Source organism: Haliotis cracherodii, unplaced genomic scaffold, assembly GCF_022045235.1.
Source record: "Haliotis cracherodii isolate W230 unplaced genomic scaffold, xgHalCrac1.p SCAF_6, whole genome shotgun sequence".
NCBI lineage: Eukaryota > Metazoa > Mollusca > Gastropoda > Lepetellida > Haliotidae > Haliotis > Haliotis cracherodii.
The window spans coordinates 59666530-59689452 of record NW_027266319.1 but is presented as its reverse complement, the minus strand read 5'-3'; the positions used below and the strand labels follow the sequence as shown (position 1 = coordinate 59689452).

Below are 22923 nucleotides of genomic sequence, written 5' to 3'. Positions count from 1 at the left end.
ACCAAAATTGTTATTACCACATACATTCATAGTGATATCGGAAACTGGATAGGGGCGGTTGGGTAGTCTAGTGGTTAAAGCGTTCGCTCGTCATGCCAAAGACCCGGGTTCGATTCCCAACATGGGTACAATGTGTTAAGCCCATTACTGGTGTCCCCCGCCGTGATATTTCTGGAATATTGCTAAAAGCGGCGTCAAACCATACTCACTCACTCACTCACTCACTCACTCACTCACTCACTCACTCACTCACTCAGTGTAACTGATTTAAAGTTCCTTCAAAATGAACTAAATGAACTGAATGTACTTTTGATAAGATTTCTGCATGCATCAGAGTAAATTGTTTCCTTAAACCATAATTATTAGATTTCATCCAAATTATTGAAAGTGTAAGACAGGAAGTGTTTTATTACTTTTTTGAACAAATTTTGCAATGCATCTGTGTTCATTAACTGTTGACACATGTAATTCAGACAAAATAGAGACAATTTATGGATCTTTAATATGCTGTTACAGTGATGTTTGAGTGTAGACGTTATACCGCTGTCGAGGAAGGATTTTAGAAATTGCCCCTCACACAATAAATGTGATTCACATAAACATGATCAAGCATGAACACTTAGTGAACAATGTCCAGTCAAGTCTTGTTAATCCGACAATCGGCTTTATCCGACACTAATGATGGGAACCGATTAATCCGACTGTATCGCAGTCAGACTCTGACATACCTAATTTGCAATGAATTACCAGAATCACTCATTTATCAGTCTCGTTTATCCGACAGTGATCAGCGTACTCCGTGGTCATCTGCCTCGAGTACACAGCCCAATTTTTGATGCGAGACGGGTCGGCTGGTAGCTGCATATTACAACGGCTGCAGAGATAAACTTGCTTAACAATAAACAATTAATACTTTAAATAAAGAAAACAGGATTAATCACATGCTCAGATTATGTCAATCTCATTAAAATCAGATACAAGTTCTCAATACCACTGAGTACATCCCTTTCACGAACTTTTGACCGACCAATGAAATTACAAACAGGAAGTCGACCTTAGCCACTAAGAAAGCAGCTTTCTTGATACTACTTAATTTTGACGTTCTCGTTTATCCGACATAATCATATGCAATCAACCATGTCGGAATTACTGGACTTGACTTAAAGGGTATATATTTCATCAACTTAGAAAGAATGGAACACATGACTTTCCTTGCCTGGACTAAACTAACTAACTGAGGTTGGGTGTACGGCAGTGAAGCGGAGGAATGGAAGTCTAGTTTGACCAAATGTCACTAAAGTCTGTGTGTGGCATTACTGACGAGGGATGTGTTTCAGGAACTGCTGCTACATGGTGGACTCTCTCGTGGAGAGGGCATTCACCGTCCTGGGTGCAATTGATGAAATGAAGCTGGTTTTCACACAAGCGTTTAAGGTGAGAAATGACTGGCAATAGGAGCACTCGGTGTACAAGTGTGTTGTGAAGTAAAGCCTTGTCTCTCCATGTCAGGGGCGGTCGGGTAGAATAGTGGTTAAAGCGTTTACTCGTCACACTGAAGACCCGGGTTCGATTCCCGACATGGGTACAATGTGTGAAGCCCCTTTCAGGTCTCCCCTGCCGTGATATTGCTGGAATATTTCTAAAAGTGGCGCAAAACCGAACTCACTCACTCTCTCAATGTCATGGTAGCTCTTGGATGGGTGATGATTATCTGGAGAGATCTGTGTTTTGGCGTTACCTGTCTCCTTGTACACCAATATTATGTTTTCCTCAACATTTGTCTTGAATGGTTTCTAAAATATGTTTATTATCTATGTTTCTTATTTTATAACAGACTTATTCTTTATGGTCCCCTGAAATCTGGTTGTAAGAGGAGACTTAATGGATCTGGTGGTGAGGCGGGGTACGGGTGGCCTAGTCGTCTAAGGCACCGCGATTCGCTGTGCAGAGTTGTATCCACGGGGCATGCCAGAAACCTATGATTTCGAATCCAGGTTCGCCCCGATTATGTTTCTAGGTTTGTCAGCACCATCCCCGTGCTCATGGGTTTCACCGAAGTGGTAAACGTCTGTGACCTGCATCACTTCCGGCTTTCCTCCCTCATTAAGCTGACATGCCGCAAAATAACCGGAATGATGTTTAAGGTGGCGTTAAACCCAACTCACTCATTCACTGGTGATGAGGCCTGGTGACTTGGATGGTTATGTATCATCATAGGAGTGGATCATTGCTCATGATATCAATCACTGGATTGTCTGGAACGCCTCGAATATTTACCGGATGGTGTCACATACCTGGAATATTGCTGAGTGCTGGGTTAAAAAACAAACAAAATAATGACACATTATTTCTCTGTTATTGCAGGACATTCGTAAAAGCGACCAGAACCAAGGTTTGGTGACGTCTGTTGTCAGTTGGATTGCTTCTGGTGTGACGTTGCCTTCACTGATGGAACGGAACTCCTTCCCAGAATTCACCTGGCTGGCCTCCATGATCCTGGTGGTCGAGGCAGACTATGAGGCGGACACGAAGCTATGGCTGTCTCTCGTACAGGAGATGTACACGGACACCAAGCTGTCTCCTGATCAAGCTCACAGGGTATGATATGGATGTTCTGAATCATCAGTTATCAATTTATTTTTGATAAAAAATATTTCACATTCTTGAAACTATTCTAGAGGTATTATGTTTGTAGGTTTTTACTGATATGCTTGTTTTAGACAGGCTGTCATTTCATACCTTAAACTAGGGCTGGGATGAGTCCAAATTTACTACCCGGGTACCCCTTCCTCTATTTCCCGACCCTACCCGGGTACCCACTGTAGGTCTGAAGAGAAACAAAATGTTCGATTGGTAATTGTTTTTACCACAGCACTTGCAAAACGTATTAAGATGCATGTATTAAACGATTTGGTCATGAATACACTGAAGCTGACTCAAGTTAGATCTTTATACAACCATATGAAAAGTCAGAAGGAATGGGTGCATAGTCAGAAAGAAATGCATTAGTGACTTGTAGTGTAACCATAGAGTTCAAGACAAATTTTTTCATTAAACTATATATCACGTGACTAACCAACGGGTCCAGGTAGTCCTGTGGGTACCCGGGTCCTACTCGGTACCCACCTGACCCAGCCCTACCTTAAACATTGGTAAAACCATTGGTAAACTATTGGTTAAATTGCTTTTAACATGCTGATTATCATGATGATTCATACAGAGATTCATACGTATTCGATTAATTTCCATTTTCCTGTTTCATATTGTTTGAGAATAGTTTAAAAAAGCTGTAAATTATAAGCGGCAGTGCCTTTCTTTCCAGCGTGTGGTCCCCAAACTGAAGTTAGAACAAGCTCCAGTTTTTGCACGTCTGAACATTTACCGCTGGGCACAGCAAGCTCTTGATACTCCAGTGTCCCATCCATTCCTGCCTGTTGTGTGGCAGAGGTTCTTCCTGCTCTACCTGGGCAGACAGGTGTTTGATTCCAGGTATGTCACATTAACATCCCCCATAGAGACCCGGTGTCCCATCCGTTCCTGCCTGTCGTGTGGCAGAGGTTCTTCCTGCTCTACCTGGGCAGACAGGTGTTTGATTCCAGGTATGTCACATTAACATCCCCCATAGAGACCCGGTGTCCCATCCGTTCCTGCCTGTCGTGTGGCAGAGGTTCTTCCTGCTCTACCTGGGCAGACAGGTGTTTGATTCCAGGTATGTCACATTAACATCCCCCATAGAGACCCGGTGTCCCATCCATTCCTCCCTGTTGTGTGGCAGAGGTTCTTCCTGCTCTACCTGGGCAGCCAGGTGTTTGATTCAAGTTTGATTCCATAAACCTGAAATGCAAAGGTGTTGTCATTTTATGGGGGAAAAAACATCCAAACTCTTCAACACTGTGTATAAGTCGACCCCCTCGAAAGCCCCCTAATTCTAGGTATGAAAAACTCGCCTTATGCACACCCTTAATGGTAGGCCACCCCCATTATCGGACTGGCTGATAATAAAATGGGTGGGACTTGTGTTGCAGTATAACACTGAACGATGTCACTGATTTTATTTGGTTGTCTGTAGTATTTTTGTATTAATAAATGAATAAGGATTTTGTGAATTTACAAAGTATGCACATCGGTTTTTACTTTTATACCTCCATAAACGCAAAATGCTTGGAAGTCAGTTCTTAAATATTTTTGACTCGATATTCATTTTAGCCTGCTGTAACATGTTTACAGTGCTGTTCAAGAATGTATCAGTCATAAAGTAAGTACCATATTTGACGTAATAAGCGCCCCGCTCTAATAAGCTCCAACGGCGATATTTGCTAATATATTTGCTGGTGAACAATCCCAATTAGCACCCCTTCCGATTGATCAATGTACACAAGACTTTTTTTTTGTGTATAATACGCACTTGTGTGTTATATGCACCCTAAATTATGGGCAATTACATTCTGGAAATATATATCTGTCATATATAAACATTTCAGGCTGTCAGCATAAACCACGAAATTTTTCCTTTAGCTTTTGAGAGCGACCTGGGCACTTATTGCGTCGAAAACGGTATTCATTTGAATTCATGGACGTTTATGTTAAATACAGTTATGTTAATGGATCATTTTCCTTCCTGTTAGTCTACCTCAGAGGGCCAGTGTAGGGGAGAGGTTCTTTGACAGCATGAGCTACTCTTCCATGTTGAAGAGGATGAAGAAGAGGCTGGGTGAAGCTGCAGATTACCATATGTATTCACACACCAAGAAGGACAAGGGAAACAACACAGAGGACACAAGTGGCTCTGACGAGGAGACGCCGCAGAGACAGCCGGGATACAGCAGTTCCAAGGAGTTTCACCAGAAGCTGGCCAGGTAGGTGCTTGTTGGTTGTGTCAAGTAGGTGCTTGTTGGTTGTGTCAGGTAGGTGCTTGTTGATTGTGTCAGGTAGAGCATTGGTTGTATCCGGTAGAGGGGGAGTGAAGCTGGCCAGGTAGGTGCTTGTTGGTTGTGTCAAGCAGGTGCTTGTTGATTCTGTCAGGTAGGGGGGGAGTGAAGCTGGCCAGGTAGGTGCTTGTTGGTTGTGTCAAGCAGGTGCTTGTTGATTCTGTCAGGTAGAGGGGGAGTGAAGCTGGCCAGGTAGGTGCTTGTTGATTGTGTCAGATAGAGCATTGGTTGTATCAGGTAGAGGGGGGGGGTGAAGCTGGCCAGGTAGGTGCTTGTTGGTTGTGTCAAGCAGATGCTTGTTGGTTGTGTCAGGTAGAGGGGAATGAAGCTGGCCAGGTAGGTGCTTGTTGGTTGTGTCAGGTAGAGGGGAATGAAGCTGGCCAGGTAGGTGCTTGTTGGTTGTGTCAGGTAGAGGGGGAGTGAAGCTGACCAGGTAGGTGCTTGTTGGTTGTGTCAGGTAGAGGGAAGTGAAGCTGGCCAGGTAGGTGCTTGTTGGTTGTGTCAGGTAGGGGGGAGTGAAGCTGACCAGGTAGGTGTGTGTTGGTTGTGTCAGGTAGGGGAGAGTGAAGCTGGCCAGGTGGGTGCTTGTTGGTTGTGTCAGGTAGAGGGGGAGTGAAGCTGGCCAGGTAGGTGTGTGTTGGTTGTGTAAGGAAGGGGGGGAGTGAAGCTGACCAGGTAGGTGCATTGGTTGTGGCTCTATGCTGTATGTCTCTCTGCAGGATGTACCAGACATTTGCCCTGTGGCTTGATGAACCTCGTCTCCATGACGCCAACCTCTACCTCCCATCCCTCCCGGCCCAGTACGACTCAGCTCGCCTCCTGCAAGTCTTTCAGAATCAAATGGTAAGACGTTTCACCAGTTTTCAGCCTGTGGCTGTGTAGATATTGGCATGGTTTGGTAGCCTTTGCTCATCAAGCTAAAGGTGCAGGTTCGATTTCCCTTTTTGGGTAAGTGGTATGCTCATTTCTGGTGTATAACTTAACAATTATTTATGAGGAATAACCAGATATTAAATATATACATGAAGAAAACATTTTGACTTTCATGACTGACAGGAATGATGACATCTTCCCCAGGCAAGGGAGTTAACTGACTTTAAAATCCAGTTTCCACCCTTGCTGAACTAGGCTAGAATTTCTAGGTTCGATCGTAGCGCCACTAGTGGCGATTATGAGTTGTGTCCCTTCTATGACACTCCTATTGACCAATCAGATTCCAACTCTCATATCGCGTGCATTTGCTTCAAACAAAATGGTGGAGCCCAGTCAAGACTATCTGATTGATAATCAAAACTATATTGTAATAAAACGGGTCTTACTTCGCGAAGTGCATCAAAGCTTTTCAGCACATTGACTAAATTCTTGAAAAGATTTGGAAAACATCTGATGCTGAGTTGCAACAGACAGAAAACTTCCGGGCACTGGATGTCGATTTCGCTATGCGATTTTGATTGGACACTGCATAAACTCGTACTACAGCCATAATATAACTCCTTAATTCCAGCCTTGTTCGGCAAGGGTGGTAACTGAACTTTCATAGTCAGTTAAACCCCTTGCCTCGGGAAGATGGAATGTCTACCGGCTGTATGATAATGCTCATGCAGCTAGTGTATGGGACTTACCGTGACATCTTTGCAGGTGCCATGGCTGGAGTTTGTGGATCTGGAGTCTGTCCGGCACCAGCTGGCGAAATCTGCCGAAGACTGGAGTAAACTGGTGAATTCCGCATCCTCCGATGATGTGAGAAAGACGATGCTCAACCCAGAGCTGGATCCCCTCAAAGGTGAGTTGGTAGGAAACATACACAGTGGTAAACATTCTGTGGCTGGGATACAATATGTGTCTTCCACAGGCTGAAAAACAGGTTGTCATAAAAAAGATAGCTGCTTTGTATGTTGATACTGTTTGTATCTTCAAGTTTGTACAGGGCGGTCGGGTAGCCTAGTGGTTAAAGAGTTCGCTCGTCACGCCGAAGACCCGGGTTCGATTCCCGACATGGGTACAATGTGTGAAGCCTATTTCTGGTGGCCCCCGCTGTGATATGGGTGGAATATTGCTAAAAGCGGCGTAAACCATACTCAGTCACTCACTCACTCAAGTTTGTACATGCAATCGGAAAGGATGATGATGGAGGCAGTAGTAATAGAGAAGATCCTTCATCATTTGATGACAGAGTTAGTTTTTAGTAGGTTGTGTTGTGTCCCTTTAAGTCTCTTCTGTCAGTGTTAGATTACATGACCAACTGGTAAAAGCCCAGTTTGTAAAATTATACATGTTCAGTTGACTGAAGAAAACCACTACCTATACAGTTCTGTTTGAGAGAAAGTCGTATTTCATGATTTCCCCCGTGGTGGGATTTTCCAGGTTAGAACAAGTCCCCGCTTGTCATATGAGACAACTTGGCTGATTCCATGTCATTGTACCATGATGGTGTCGCTTGTTGCTCACAATATCAATACCTGTTTTGTCTGGTCCAAACTCGCTTACTGTAAATCTGGAAATTAATGCGTCTCCAAATTAATATGATTGCTGACCCCTAGCTATAAATGCGATTCAATAGATGAGTAGAGCACCTCTGTAAAAACAGTAAAAAATGTTTTTCTAAACTTACTTACTTACATTAGCAGATTTAACATGCGCTTTCCGACTGCAGTTTATATGTGTACTCTGTTGATAATTGAACCAACAACAGTTCACTGATTGGTATGCGGAGGTATCAACAAGCTTGACACTCTTGACCTAAGCAGTGATAACTCACCGTATACCCATTGTGTAATGTGTATTCCGTGAATGACATTGTTTTGTACTTGTTACTACTCAATAAACTGTGTTTGTGTTTATATTCAAGTTGGTATTTCTGCTATCCAAAGTGTGCAGTGAGGCCGTCTTATTGTTGATAGTCATTTTGGAGACATGAATGCGAAGTTAATTATGCAAGCAAAGACCTCTCACCTTTTTCGCGTTTAATTCACGCTCGCGTTAATGTCAAGATTTACAGTATTTACATGACCTTCTCATGTAGCTGGAATGTTGCTGAGTAAGCATTCAAACAAACAAACAAACAAACAAACAATGAATGATCTTAGGTTGAATATTGGGAGTACTTTCACAATCAAGTTCAGGAAACTCTAAACTAGCTTCCACCCCACTAGGAAAGAAGGTGAGACCGACTTGACAGTTAATCATTGGAAGCACATGCTTCTCCCCGCAAACCTCACCTGCTCATGAAACTTGTGTTAATGTCGTACACACCAGCATCATAATCCTTAATGTGCATCTGTACCCGACAGCTGCAGACCGGATCTTGGTGCGTCTCCGTCACTACGACCCCCCTGTGTCCCCCCCGCCGCTGTGCACCCTGAAGGCGCCGGTGCCAGACATCAGCGCAGCCATCCTGGTGGAGAAACACTCCCTCATACACCTCCTTGATGCTGATCTCAACACGCTCCGGGACTACACAAGGTAACATTGGTCACCTGTTGGGCTCCTCTATAGGTCCACAGCATCCCATGCTAACTGTTGACTGGTTGTCATGATATGGCGTCAATAATGCTGACTGACAAGCAAGAATATTCTTTCAGCTAACCAATATGAAATGATGACAATAATAATAGCCCATTTGTACGCTTGTCGTAAGAGGCGACTAACGGGGTCAGGTGGTCAGGCTCGCTGACTTGGTTAATACGTGTCTGTGTGGATCAATGCTCATGATGTCAATCACTGGATTGTCTGGTCCAGGGAGTCACATTGCCATCTCATCCTCCCGGGTACCCTTTTACTGCTGGGCGAACAGGCACACTCATTATGGCAGTTTGTAACTTTACCATGATTTCTGCTGGGTACAGTATGACACATTCCTAACTAACTTACTCTCTATACTGACATTTCTTGACTTTTAGACCTGTGAAGATTCCGGGGTAGAATAGGTCTTCAGCAACCCATACTTGCCGTAAAAGCCGACTATGCTTGTCGTAAAAGGCAACTAACGGGATCGGGTGGTCAGGCTTGCTGACTTGGTTGATACATGTCATTGATCCCAATTGCGTGGATCGATGCTCATGATGTCAATCACTGGATTGTCTGGTCCAGACCCGATTATTTTACAGACCCCCGTCATATATCTGATTATATAATCTTGATTTTTTATGGTTGATAACTGTTTATGGTTCTAGGTTTCATTGTTTATGTAATTGACATTTATTTATTTGAAGGGTGTTTTCAACTCGAGTGGCCCAGCACTGTGCTGTAGATGGAATCTACCTGGACCTGTTACCTGTGTTGTACTCAAATGAACTAAACCAGGTGAGAACTGTCATCACAAGCTGGTCCAAGTGAATAAGTCCCTAGGACAAGTATACTTGTTTAGAGGTTACACACAACCAAATGTTTTCCCATAGACTTCTATAGTAACGTTATGATTTTTTTTTAAATAACTAAGCATTCAACAGCTATTACCTGTACGTGTGTGCACAGTTTGGCCTTAGAGCAGCAATAAAAAAAATAAAAATGACTAGTTTAGTCAGCTCCTTTTCCGAGTACCGGAAGCTAAACACACCACCCCCAGTTTCGCACCAAATGTCACCTACTTGAAAATAGCTGCGGTCACATTCAACATGTTGAAAAAGACAGTACTAAATATAGAAAAACATGGTCAGTTTTAATAACTGGATGGATGTACATTTGAAAGACATAAAAATCTTACAGAATATCCCCCAATCACAGCCTGCAGATGTCTCTCAATCTGCACTGAAGGCTCCCTACGAAAACCGCACTGTCCAAACTGGTTCTGATTTGGCGTAGTAGAACCTGTACCCAGACCGAAAGCCCACTTTACAACAGGTTGTTATTATCCCCCGACCCAACGAAGCGGAGCATAACCCAGAAACCGTTCAATATTTTTTCATCAAACTTTGCAGGTTTGTCAAGTACATGCTGAACTGGTGCCTTTTGCTATTTAGAAATTTTAGAAAGTTTTATTTTTTACGTTTCCATGGCAACAAGATGGACTTAGGTTCTGTGAGGGTAGGGTTCGTTTCCGGAGCATAACCCAGAAACCGTTCAATATTTTTTCATCAAACTTTGCAGGTTTGTCAAGTACATGCTGAACTGGTGCCTTTTGCTATTTAGAAATTTTAGAAAGTTTTATTTTTTACGTTTCCATGGCAACAAGATGGACTTAGGTTCTGTGAGGGTAGGGTTCGTTTCCGGAGCATAACTCAGAAACCGTTCAATAATTTTCATCAGACTTTGCAGGTCTGTCAAGTACATGCTGAACTGATGCCTTTTGCTATTTAGAAATTATAGAAAGTTTTATTTTTTACGTTTCCATGGCAACAAGATGGACTTAGGTTCTGTTAGGATAGGGTTAGGTTTGTTTAGATTTAATTATGTCATAAATTCAGCAACAGGGGTGGGGGATATAGCCACGTTAGTGGCAAACTCTTGTTTGTTATCCAACAAAGGTACAATTGTTGCCCTTATTGCTAAAATAGAGCTGAAACTGTCACAATACCTCTCTCCAGGATTATGTCCCCAGATCACTTTTCTCGTTGTTAAGAGCTTGGATTCTGCTGTAGAATTGTCCCCTGCAACACCTTTGACAAGACACGACAAAATGGATTGGGTGGTCAGATTTGGTGACTTAGGGGTGGAGGGGTAGCCAAGTGGTTATGGCGATTGCTCTTAACGCCAAAGCCCGGGGTTCCATTCCCCACATTGGTCCAATTTGTGGAGCCCATTTCTGGTGACCTTCCATCGTGATGTTGCTGGAATATTGCAAAAAGCGGCATTAAACCACACTCATGCAATGGTGACTTGGTTGATTGCTTATTGTACCTGGCGGTGTATGACACTACTCCTGGGCGGTCGGGTAGCCTAGTGGTTAAAGTGTTCGCTCGTCACGCCGAAGACCCGGATTCAATTCCCGACATGGGTACAATGTGTGAAGCCCATTTCTGGTGTCCCCCGCCATGATATTGCTGGAATATTGCTAAGATTGGAGAAAACACGCTCACGAGGTTTTGGTAGACAGAGCATGCCCTGGGGAGAGGGAAAAACCAATTGGGCGAGGGAAAGTGTTTTTCCATACTTATAAACCGAAAAAAGAAACTTAAAACAACATTTATCCACATTTTTATGTTTCGAACATACTTTCCATGAACCTTAGGAAACGCGCATAAAATATCTGTTGCTGGCGTACGGATCTTGAAAAGGACATTCTAAAAAACAGTGAGGCTTATCAACACCTCTGTAGCCTCGTGGTACACTCACTGGGCTACAGATATGAAGGTTGTGAGTTCGATCCTCGGGAATATACAGAAAACATTTGTCATTTGATTTTACATTTCATTACATGTTACAATCTAAAATGGAAGTTATATTAATAAAATGCCCAGGACATTATATTAAATTCCTGGGATATTGTATAAAATCCGTGGGATATTATATAAAATCCCAGGGACATTACAACGTCCCTGTTTATGAGATTTAACCCGACTGGAAAGTAAAACCTCACAATAGGTTTTAATGCCTATAGAAAGAAGTCTCTTACTTAATAGCGATCCCAATGAACAGGTTTATAAAAGCGGCGTGAAACCGTACTCACTCACTCACTCACTCACTCACATTACTCGTTTTATCAATCACTGGTTTGAGCAAGAAACAAACAACGGGGTAAAATGGGAATGAGGTGGTCACAGCGGTATAATGATGACATCTTTCAAAACCCTTCAAAATGGCAAATTTCTACTGGTCCCTATGCTATCCTTGTTAAACTGTGGTGGCGTGGTGTCTCAGTGAGCTAACACTATATATTGGGCAGTTTGGCAAGGACTATAGGACTAGTGTCAATTTCTATTGCTGTGGTCACAATGTGTGATCGATCGTGTGACGTCATACACTGATGGATCCTTGTTCTGGCGCTTACTTTCATAGTTACAGACTGCTTTGAGTAGCGAAGTCTCTCACCTTAAGTTATCATTGAAAAGATGTTTGTGACAAAAGAAAACATTCCAGTTCAAGACAAAGTTGACACTTCTCTTCCTCAGGTGACCTTGACCATTGAATGTAAGAGTAAGGTGAACCCGCTGCACAGGTGCACTAACCCAGCTGTGGCAACAGTTCAGGTAAGTCGGGATGTTTGCTGTCTCTGTGAGGCCTTCGCAGAGGGTGACCTCCCTGGTGTAGTGGGTAGAGCATCTTGCCGGAGAGCGGAAGGCCGGTGGTTCTATCCCTGGCTGCATCATACCAAAAGAGGGGCGGTCGGGTAGCCTAGTGGTTAAGGCGTTTGCTCGTCACACCGAAGACCCGGGTTCGATTCCCGACATGGGTACAATGTGTGAAGCCCATTTCTGGTGTCCTCTGCAGTGATATTGCTGGAATATTACTAAAAGTGGGGTAAAATCAAACTCACTCACTCATACCCTAAAGACGTCAAGAGATTGTTCTTAACAACAACAACAACAACAACAACAACAACAACAATAATAATTACATTTGTTATGGGCTTAACTCCATACACAGCGCCAGATAAAATAGGAAAAAATCTGCTGATACAAGGTCATGGATACGAGACAAAGAGACACATGGCGTGGATTTTAGATTTGATAAAAGAGTCATGGAGAGGGTTCCATAGGGTATTGCTGAGTGTGGCATTAAACAACAAACAAACAAACAAACAAACTTAACACTTAGGGATTTTTCTGTGCAGGTGAATGAGAAGACCATTAACAAAAGTGTCCAGCGTAAGATGGACGAGAATCGGGCGGAGTACAAGCAGGTGATGATCGAGTGTCTCCTGCCCCCACCCCCAAGCGTCTGCACGGCAGCTGTACATGTGGAGAACGCAATCACGTCAGTAACCTATAATCCCTGTCTCACACCTCAGACTTAGAATCAGGCTCTGTCTGTCCATCTTGATGTATGTCCCCCAGTTATTGGTTAATTTTCTCAAGAATTTGTTTAAGTCATGGGAAGCATTTGACCATTTTGCTGTTCTTTGGCAAGGTATCTCAAAAATAGAGGTTATCATGCGAGTGTGTATGGGGATGGTAAATATTCTGCATTAGGAATAAACATTGTATTTAGCGAGCCTTGGCGAGCTAAATACATAGTGTTTATTCCTAATACAGGATATTTACCATCCCCAAACACACAAGTGTGATAACCTCTTTATCATCTAATGTCATTCTTTAATTCTTTGCTTCAAAATCGCTTTCCCTCTCTCACAAACAATACCGAAACATTGCGAGTTTTCCTGGAATGCGTGCATTAATATTTATTACGTCACAGGGTAAGTGATGTGTCAGTCGGACAGTGACAGTAGCCAATATAGTTCCAACTGAAATATCTTTCTTATACAGTGGCGAAGCAACATATACACAAAACAACAATTGTTTTGAATTGCCTTTCGCGGCAATCCATCGGTCTGTCTGCTAGAGTAACTGCCCTTTGTCAAAGGGAAGCTACTCTAATCCTAGTCTATGAGACGTCACGGCCACGGTCGGACGTTGTTGACAGTCAGTCTGTCCTGTCATAACGTTAAGAAGTGTAGTCAGATGTACACACAGCGACAAAACGAAACAAGGTAACAATTAAAACATATTTCGGCCAAATCCAACTATTTTAATTTGTGGAGAAAGGTTCAAGCCACAGAGGTCTACAAGCACAGATATGGCTACTGATCCCGCTTGGCTCGGCCTCGTGCCCTTGCAAAATTGTGTCAAAATTTATATCTCCAAATTTGCCAAAACTTATAAAATGCCTTAGCTACGTCACAGTTAGACACTGATTTTCAGTATATTAGACTGTTCTTTTGATAATGAAAGCAATTATCTCTGTAGTTTATCCAGATTCCCGATGGTTAATTCTGACTCGATCGCCGATTGACGAGGGCGACGCCACATTTGTTTATAAACAGTGAAAGTAGTCCCTACTTGACCTTTGATATTTGCATCTCTATTCGCATATGACCCCAACGGATATCGTTTTTATCCGTTGGCTTTATCCTGCCGAGAAACCTACCCATGATATGATAAATATATGTTCTTCTGTCCTGTGTATGGCAAGGGACTTGGCCACTTTGGAGGCAAATACCTGTATCCCCAACTATCACTTGCTGTAAATCATTAGAAATACATGTTCAAACTCCAATTACCGTTAACCAAAGGTTCCATGATCTGCAGTCTTCAATTAGCTAGAATTCCAGCTAGTAAAATTTTGTTTTGTAAGATATTTGTATGGCATGACTCATGTTTAATGGTTTCTCCAAAGAGATAATTTATGTCTACGACCTGCAGTGTTCTTGTCTTTCCTCCAAAATTTAATTCTGACATTCCGTGACAGGACAGACATGGTGTTCAAAGCAGCTTAAGGACCAACTCACTCTCAAATTTCATGGATGTTTTGTCCTGATAGGCAAGATATTTGTGTTATGGTGGCAAGCACGAAGAATTGAGTTTAATAAGATTTCAGTTTTTGCTGACATTACTGCAGACTTGGGCTAGCCTCTGAGCAAGTCTCCTCTATTGTAAGTGAAAACAAACGTCCTCCTGAGGCAAGGGCGTTAACTGACTACGAGAATCCCGTTTCCGCCCTTTCCAAACAAGGCTGCAAAATTTGGTTAATTGTAGGATTTGCAAAGCATGTGTGCCCATAGAGCCCAAAAATTCCAGCCTAGTTCGGCAAGGGTGAAAACTGGACTTTGACTGTCAGTTAACTCCCTTGCCTCGGGAAGATGCCATTACATGACAATACAACACTTTAAAGTGACTCTATCTACTCTATGTGTCCCCAGGATGCTGATCAAGCTGTCTCAGTCATCGACAGATGAGAGCCGACTTGCCACCCTGTTTGACATTGCCAACACTTTGTTCTACCACCTGGCCACCATGATCAACGAGGACACCAACTTCTACCTCCCCACCAAGCAGTTCTTCTCCTCGTGCCTCGAGATACTTGGCCAGGTAGGGGCCACCATTTGATATTTGATAACCTGGGATGGTTTTAAAACAGGTAGTCCATTCCCGTAAAAATAGTTGCCCTGATCTTTTGCAAAATGGAATAAATTGTTTACTGTGAGTCCACAAAAATTGTTTGGCACTTTCTTTTTTGTGAAAAAAAATTATGTTGAATTTTATTTTGAATATTTTATTTTGAATATTTCCTACTACCACCAAGATCTGCACCTGCGGCGGCTCCACTCAGGTTCACGCCCCGAGCTTTGGTGCTCACCCTGGTCAAAATATGATGTGTCTTAAATGAAAAAAATTGGCTGTTGCTGTCATTAATTATTATTGTTTTATTTTATTAATTTGTATAGTGCAGGGGCGGTCGGGTAGCCTAGTGGTTTAAGCGTTCGCTCGTCACGCTGAAGACCCGGGTTTGATTCCCAACATGGGTACAATGTGATATAACTGGAATACTGTTAAAAGCGGTGTTAAACCCAACTCACTCACTCACTCACTCATGCTATGATATTTGGAACTGATGGTAATCATTATGTATTATATGATGATTGCCATTGATGACATTGCCATATAAGTACTGTAACAGTAAGTACTAACTGATTTAAAAATCATAACGCAGTCATCAGAGAACTGAGATTTTATTTAATTAGGGCACCGGTTTTGTCTGGTGCAACTAGGTTTTCATGTCCAGATGCCCCTGGTGCAACTAGGTTTTCATGTCCAGATGCTCCTGGTGCAACTAGGTTTTCATGTCCAGATGCACCTGGTGAAACTAGGTTTTCATGTCCACATGCTTCTGGTGCAACTAGGTTTTCATGTCCACATGCACCTGATGCAACTAGGTTTTCATGTCCAGATGTTCCTGGTGAAACTAGGTTTTCATGTCCACATGCATCTGGTACAACTAGGTTTTCATGTCCAGATGCTCCTGGTGCAACTAGGTTTTCATGTCCACATGCACCTGGTGCAACTAGGTTTTCATGTCCCCATGCACCTGGTGCAACTAGGTTTTCATGTCAAAATGCACCTGGTGCAACTAGGTTTTCATGTCAAAATGCACCTGGTGCAACTAGGTTTTCATGTCCAGATGCTCCTGGTGCAACTAGGTTTTCATGTCGACATGCACCTGGTGCAACTAGGTTTTCATGTCAACATGCACCTGGTGCAACTAGGTTTTCATGTCGAGATGCTCCTGGTGCAACTAGTTTTTCATGTCAACATACATCAGTGTAAAAAATAATATAACTGGTTCTCAGGCAATGGTTTTTGAAAATATAGTGCAGGCAGGCTGTGGATTGTGTTTGTTTTGTTTTTTCGGTTTCTTTTTTTTTTTCAAACTAGTATGTAACCAAACAGACAGTTGTGTAACCAAATAAACAGGTATTTACAGTCAGCCTGGGAAAGGCCTCCCTACATAAATGTATTCCATGGTGAGTAAAATACTGGAATACAATATTTGACTACCGTTGGACTTGGAATATTTAAAAAAATTTTGGTTGTTTTTTTATCATGGAAATAAAAGAAAAACGTGCAGCGGTGCCTGAGAAACAAGCCTATTTTTTTTTAAGCCTTTAATCAAGTTCCTTAAATAAAGCCCTGTCATTTGATGTGGTGTTTCAGGAATTCTTGTCCCGAGACTCCAGCCAAACTCAGCTTCTGCTTCAGTTCTGTCTGGACAACCCCAATCTCTCCTGCCACGTGTCGCAGCACTTCATCCCCAACAACAGCCCGGAGACGTACGTGCTGATGTATGAGCAACTCATTCATATACTGCAACAGAGAAACATGGACCTGGTCTTTGCTCTACTCACTAAGGTATGACACTGCCACACTACCATATGTAGGTCTGAAAATCATGGACCTGGTCTTTGTTCTACTCACTAAGGTAAGACACTACCATATGTAGGTCCGAAACACATGGACCTAAAATCTAGGGTCCATCTTGAACATGAACTCAGTGAAGACCCAGGTTCGATTCCTCACATGGGTACAATGTGTGAGGCCCTTTTCTGGTGTCCTCTTCCGTCATATTGCTGGAATATTGCTAAAAGCAGTGTAAAAGCATACTCACTTGCTCAGGCACACCTCTTTTAAAATTTTACTGTTTCTGTAGATTAATACCACCATCCAAAATATGAAATAAAATTAATTTCCGTAATGAATCAAAGTTACGAGATCAGAGTTATAATACTTGATTCATGATTTGCATTTTTGGTTTACTTTATTTATACATTCGCAGAATCAAATTTCTGGAAAGATAAACTCTTTCATATTTCAGCTAGTGAAATTAAAAACTTACGATTAACTTTGAAGTCCAGTTGACCCACCAAGACAGCAATATTTTTAGACTGTTTTATGCACAGTTTCAATGTATGTCTTCTGGGGACTGGACTCTCAAATGCAGGGATATTGAAACCTGATGTGAGTGTAGGTGAATGTATGGAGCTCTGTGTTTCAGTTCGACGTGTGGACTTGGCTGCAGACCTCCAATCCTCCACAGGTGGACAGGAAGAGGTTTGTGGGTATCTTAGGTTCAGCTCTCATGTCCTGTGGAGCTGAACCAGAGAGGAAGACCAAGCTTGTTTTTGATGTAAGTGTTCCGCGAGGAGACCCATGAATATCCAGGGTAGAATCGGTCTTCAGCAACCCATGCTTGCCGTAAAAGGCGATTATGCTTGTCGTAAAAGGCGACTAACGGGATTGGGTGGTCAGGCTTGCTGACTTGGTTGATGCATGTCATCGATCCCAATTGCGAGGATCGATGCTCATCATGTCAATCACTGGATTGTCTGGTCCAGACTTGATTATTTACAGACTGCCGTCATATAGCTGGAATATTGTTGAGTGTGGCATTAAACAACAAACAAACAAATAAACAGTCTACAATGACACGTACTGTCTCCCACAGCTCTACTGCAGTCATCTCAACTCGTACTTGCAAACCAACTTCCCCCAGAATCTGTCTGATGTCCTCTCTCTGGTTATACAAGGTAGGCTGCTGGAACACCACCCTCCTTCTCACATTTTCACCTTGCTACTGTCAGATTCGGAATATACAATGTTCAAGCTTCGTTTCTAATTGGGGTTAAGTGTTCAGGATTTTGGATCAGAATCGGTCACTGGTACCTCATGCTTTTGGATCTCACTGTATTGTGGATTGAGTGGTCTAGCTCATCGACTTCGCTCATAGTGTGTCATCACCTTTAGACAGCATGAGGGTGGCGGGGTAAAAGCATTTGCTCGTCGCCCTGAAGACAGTGGATTCGATTCTGCCAATGGGTACAATGTGTGAAGCCATTTCTAGTGTCCTTCATATGATATTGCTGGAATATTGTTAAAGTTGGCGTAATACCATCCTCACTCACTCACTCACTCACTCACTCACTCACTCACTCACCCATAAGGGGTTAAAGCGTTGGCTCGTCACGCAGAAGAGCCGGGTTCGATTTCCGACATGGGTACAATGTGTGAAGCCCATTTCTGGTGTCCCTTGCCGTGATATTGCTGAAATATTGCTAAAAGCGGCGTAAAACCATACTCACTCACTCACTCACCCATACTGTAGTAGAATAGAACTCTTGTCTTGACCCAAGCAGTGACAATTCACAGGATGACATTGTTTATATATTTGTTACAAGTGCTGCTCAATAAACAGTGATGTGGAATACATAGTTGTTTGTTTTCAGCGTAAGACTAAGTTGATAGTCTAAGTTGGTATTTCTGCTCTCCGAAATATCTTATTGTTGATATAAATTCGATGTTAAATAATGCGAGCAAAGACTACTCGCATTTTTCGCATTTAATTCATGCTCGCATAAATTTCAAGATTTACAGTATATGGAGTCTTCAGTACTCTTAATTAAATTGCAGGAATTAAAAAAGTGTTCTGGCAGTAGGGTAGCCTAGTGGTAAACTTACTCACTCATTCAAAAAATACTTGTCACTCATGTATGATCTGACTTCACGTTTCCTCTAAGAAGCAGCTAAAATTGAAATTCCATTCGATGTGTTCTCTGTTTACGACTTGGGTGACAGCAGGCAGGTTACTGTGTTGACAGGCTCAGCGGTGGAGAGGCTTCATGTTCAGTGTTGGGAGATATTACTTGGCGAGTGCTTCACCCCAGTCACCCAGAGTCTGGCTCCCCAACAACGGAAGCCATCAATCTGCTTCTCCTTGTGTGACGTGGAGGCATGCACAGATACAGTCCTCGCCACAACACAGGTGAGATCCTCTATAGGCGGCCATCTGGTCAAAAAATGTAAAGTGGATCGAAATAAAGAATGAAAGTACGCAATAATAGTCAAATGTTACGAATAAAGAATGAATGTTACAAATAAAGGTCATTGTTTACTTAAAAAATAAGGGATTCTCAAATTCAAAATACAAAATATTACCAATGAACAAGTTGCAAACGAAAGACGTCATATGTAAAGAAAGAACAATGTGTACGAAAGAACGTCAGTGCACAAAAAGGACACTAAACTGTTAAAGGACAACAATAAAGAATTCAAGATGGCTGTAATTTGTATAACGTTCCGAGTGCACGAGGAATGACGTAATACTTTGAGCACTTTGGCATGCATTTATCACAAAGGAATAATCTGATTAAACTTGGAATGTTTTACAAATCGTCAGCATGTTTAGATGATTGCCATAGTTTCACACAGATGATGGCCCATTTTCACACATGGCAGTAATTATGTCTAAAGGTGTTCCTAGATCATGGAACATACATAGCAGCCTTTGAGAGATCAATCTCATTAAAATCAGATGTTAGTTCTCGCTACCGCTTAACAAAGATCTGAGGACATCTCATTACCGGTCACGTCAGACGACCTTTGACCGACCAATGGATTGACCAATCAGAAGGGAGCTTTCTCGTGCTTAATGCCACCATTTTCAAATTGGCGACAATGCTTTGAAACATATTTTGACAAATTCTTGATTACAAATTTGAAACCTGAACAAAAGAACATTCTGTAATGGCTAATAGATTGTCTAGATTGTATGGATTCAGTCGTTAAACACACAACTATCGTTCGGAAAAACCCGTGTTAAAGTTTTCAAGGTTGCATGATTAGAAATCACATTCCGACTATCACTTCCAGAATCTGGTAAGCAACTCTCTGATTAATTGGATGAAAGGTTGTTTTGACGTGACCCCTTATGATCTTTGTTCAGCGGTAGCAAGAACTTAGGTCTGATTTTAATGAGATTGTTGAGAGATGTACCTCCTGTGTTCTGACTGTTCTACCTGATACAGTGGACAGACCCAAAGTCGCCCCATGACGTGATGAAACAATAATACTGTACTGTATACATGAGTATAGCATCACAATAAAGTCGTGAAGGAGATGTACCTCCTGTGTTCTGAAAACATGTATCGTGTTCTGCCCGACGCAGCTGACGGAGACCCTACAGTGGCTGTCCAATCAGTTCATGCAGCTTCGCCTCCAAGACTCGGAGACCGCCTCGTTTGGCCTCTACCCCAAGTGGAACCGCTACATCCCCTATGTGTCCCACTTCCTTGGGGGACTCATGAGAAGCTTCGTCACAAAGATGCTGCCGAATTTCACAGAGATGAACCCATACCAAGGTCTGAATATTGTATTGGCAAAGCGCTTGTAGAAACAAAATTTTCCTTTAACTTTTTTCATGGTTCCAGTAAGATTCCTTCATGTATGTCCTTTATGTTTCAGGTCAGGGTAGTTAATCCTTTTTGATAAGTTTTCTGGAATACAAATTTGTCTAATTTAAAGGACAAGAAAAGTGTTGTATGGACGACTGATGAAATAGGTCTGCTCTAGCCATATGACAGACATATGCTCATCTGTTTAGGAATTGTGCTTATGACAACAGACCAAAGGTAAAGGACCCTGTTCTACAAAGTAGGGCTGGGACGGGTAACTCGGGTACTTGGGTTGGATGGGGCCTCAGTGGGATCCGGGTACCCACAGGACTACCTGCAACCGTGGTTAGTCAAGTGATATATTGTTTCATGACAAAAATTATCTGAAACTCTGTGGTTACACTACAAGTCACTAATGTTCCCATTTCTTTCTGACAATGCACCCATTCCTTCTGACTTTTATATGTTTGAATAAAGATAAAACTACATGCAGTAAACTTCAGTGTATGCATGACCAGATCGTTTTACACGTGTATCTAAATACAATTTGCCAGGGCTACGGTCAAACTTTTCCAAATTGGACATTTTGTACCTATCTCTAGATATCTACAGCGGGTACCCGGGTAGGGTTGGGTAATAGGGAGGGGGGTACCCGGGTAGTAAATTTTTTACTCATCCCTGCCCTACCACAAAGTGGTCTTGGCCCGATGTTATTGCCAGGAACTCATATCATAAAATAACACAGAGGTTACTTTCTGAAATTGGCCAAGCCTCATAATGCCATCTTCCCGAGGCAAGTGAGTTAACTGACTATAAAAGTCCAGTTTCCACCCTTGCCGAACTAGGCTGGTATTATGGAGTTACATTTTGGCTGGACTAACGAGTCTATGCATAGTCCAATCAAAATCGCACACCGAAATCGAAATCCGGTTCGTAAAGTGTCATGCAGATTTCGGTCGACTGCAGATTTTGCAAAACATGTGCACTGCGAACTTGTTGTCAACAGATATTTTCGAAATCTTTTCATGTTTTTAATCAAGGTGCTCACGTGATTTGATGCACTTCACGTTGTAAGACTTGTTTTATCACAAGATAGATCAGACCGTCTTGACTGGGCGCCACCTTTTTGTTTGAAGCAAATGCAAGTGATACGAGAGGTTTAATCTGATTTGGCAATAGGAGAGGCATAGAAAGGACATAACTTGTAATTACCACTGGTGGAGCAACGATCAGGCCCAGGAATTCCAGCCTAGTTCGGCAAGGGTGGAAACTGGACTTTTAAAGTCAGTTAACTCTCCTGCCTCGGGAAGATGCATAATGCAATCATCGCAGCCATTGTCATATCTCATACACATTAAAAATTGACCCAAACTAGAATTCATTTCACAAACATAGCTGGAATATTGCTGAGTGCCGGGTTATACATCAAACAATAAAACAAACATTGTAGTCTCAGCGCTATGGCTGTTATAGCTCCCATTCTTTAACTTGGACACTCTTCCATTGTTGTGTCAGTCCCTTTGTGGAACTTGTCCAGGGACCACTGTCACATTGTAGTCTCAGCGCTATGGCTGTTATAGCTCCCATTCTTTAACTTGGACACTCTTTCATTGTCATGTAAGTCCCTTAGTGGAACTTGTCCTGGGACCATTGTCACATTGTTATCTCAGCGCTATGGCTGTTATAGCTCCCATTCTTTAACTTGGACACTCTTCCATTGTTGTGTCAGTCCCTTTGTGGAACTTGTCCAGGGACCACTGTCACATTGTAGTCTCAGCGCTATGGCTGTTATAGCTCCCATTCTTTAACATGGACACTCTTTCATTGTCATGTAAGTCCCTTTGTGGAACTTGTCCTGGGACCATTGTCACATTGTAGTCTCAGCGCTATGACTGTTGTAGCTCCCATTCTTTAACTTGGACACTCTTCCATTGTCATGTAAGTCCCTTTGTGGAACTTGTCCAGGGACCACTGACACATTGTTATCTCAACACTATGACTGTGGTATCTCCCATTCTTTAACATGCAAGCTCATAGCTGTGTCCTGTTGTCTGTGTCAGTGCTGGACATGACATGGAAGCAGGTCCTGGACCTGTTTGCTGCGTGGATCCAGCCCCTGAGCAACCCCCAGCAGACCTGGTACCCCTGGATAGAGAGTGACAGCCTCTTGGCTCTGGAGATGGTGGCCATGTTCCGCAAGGTGGTGGACTACATCAGAATACAGTTCTCAGGTAAACTCCCTCACTGAACTAATGACTCATCAAGTACAGTACATGGTTATAGACCTATGAAGATCCGGGGTGGAATAGATCTTCAGCAACCCATGCTTGCCGTAAAAGGCGACTATGCTTGTTGTAAGAGTCAACTAATGGGATCGGGTGGTCAGTCTCGCTGACTTGG

General features: G+C 42.6%; 1 protein-coding gene across 1 annotated transcript in view; it reads left to right on the top strand.

The window, feature by feature from the left end:
* The window catches only part of LOC139446754 (ectopic P granules protein 5 homolog), a 75369-nt gene that overhangs the window by 35807 nt on the left and 16639 nt on the right, over positions 1–22923 (top strand). Inside the window, exons 21-37 of the mRNA XM_071228064.1 lie at positions 1338–1434; positions 2365–2598; positions 3323–3489; positions 4626–4856; positions 5648–5771; positions 6567–6711; positions 8219–8390; positions 9140–9230; positions 11975–12052; positions 12637–12779; positions 14722–14890; positions 16514–16708; positions 17352–17483; positions 17802–17883; positions 18952–19115; positions 20298–20490; positions 22584–22754. Of these exons, the coding sequence (XP_071084165.1) occupies positions 1338–1434; positions 2365–2598; positions 3323–3489; positions 4626–4856; positions 5648–5771; positions 6567–6711; positions 8219–8390; positions 9140–9230; positions 11975–12052; positions 12637–12779; positions 14722–14890; positions 16514–16708; positions 17352–17483; positions 17802–17883; positions 18952–19115; positions 20298–20490; positions 22584–22754 (2588 nt within the window). The remainder of the gene's footprint in view (positions 1–1337; positions 1435–2364; positions 2599–3322; positions 3490–4625; positions 4857–5647; positions 5772–6566; positions 6712–8218; positions 8391–9139; positions 9231–11974; positions 12053–12636; positions 12780–14721; positions 14891–16513; positions 16709–17351; positions 17484–17801; positions 17884–18951; positions 19116–20297; positions 20491–22583; positions 22755–22923) is intronic.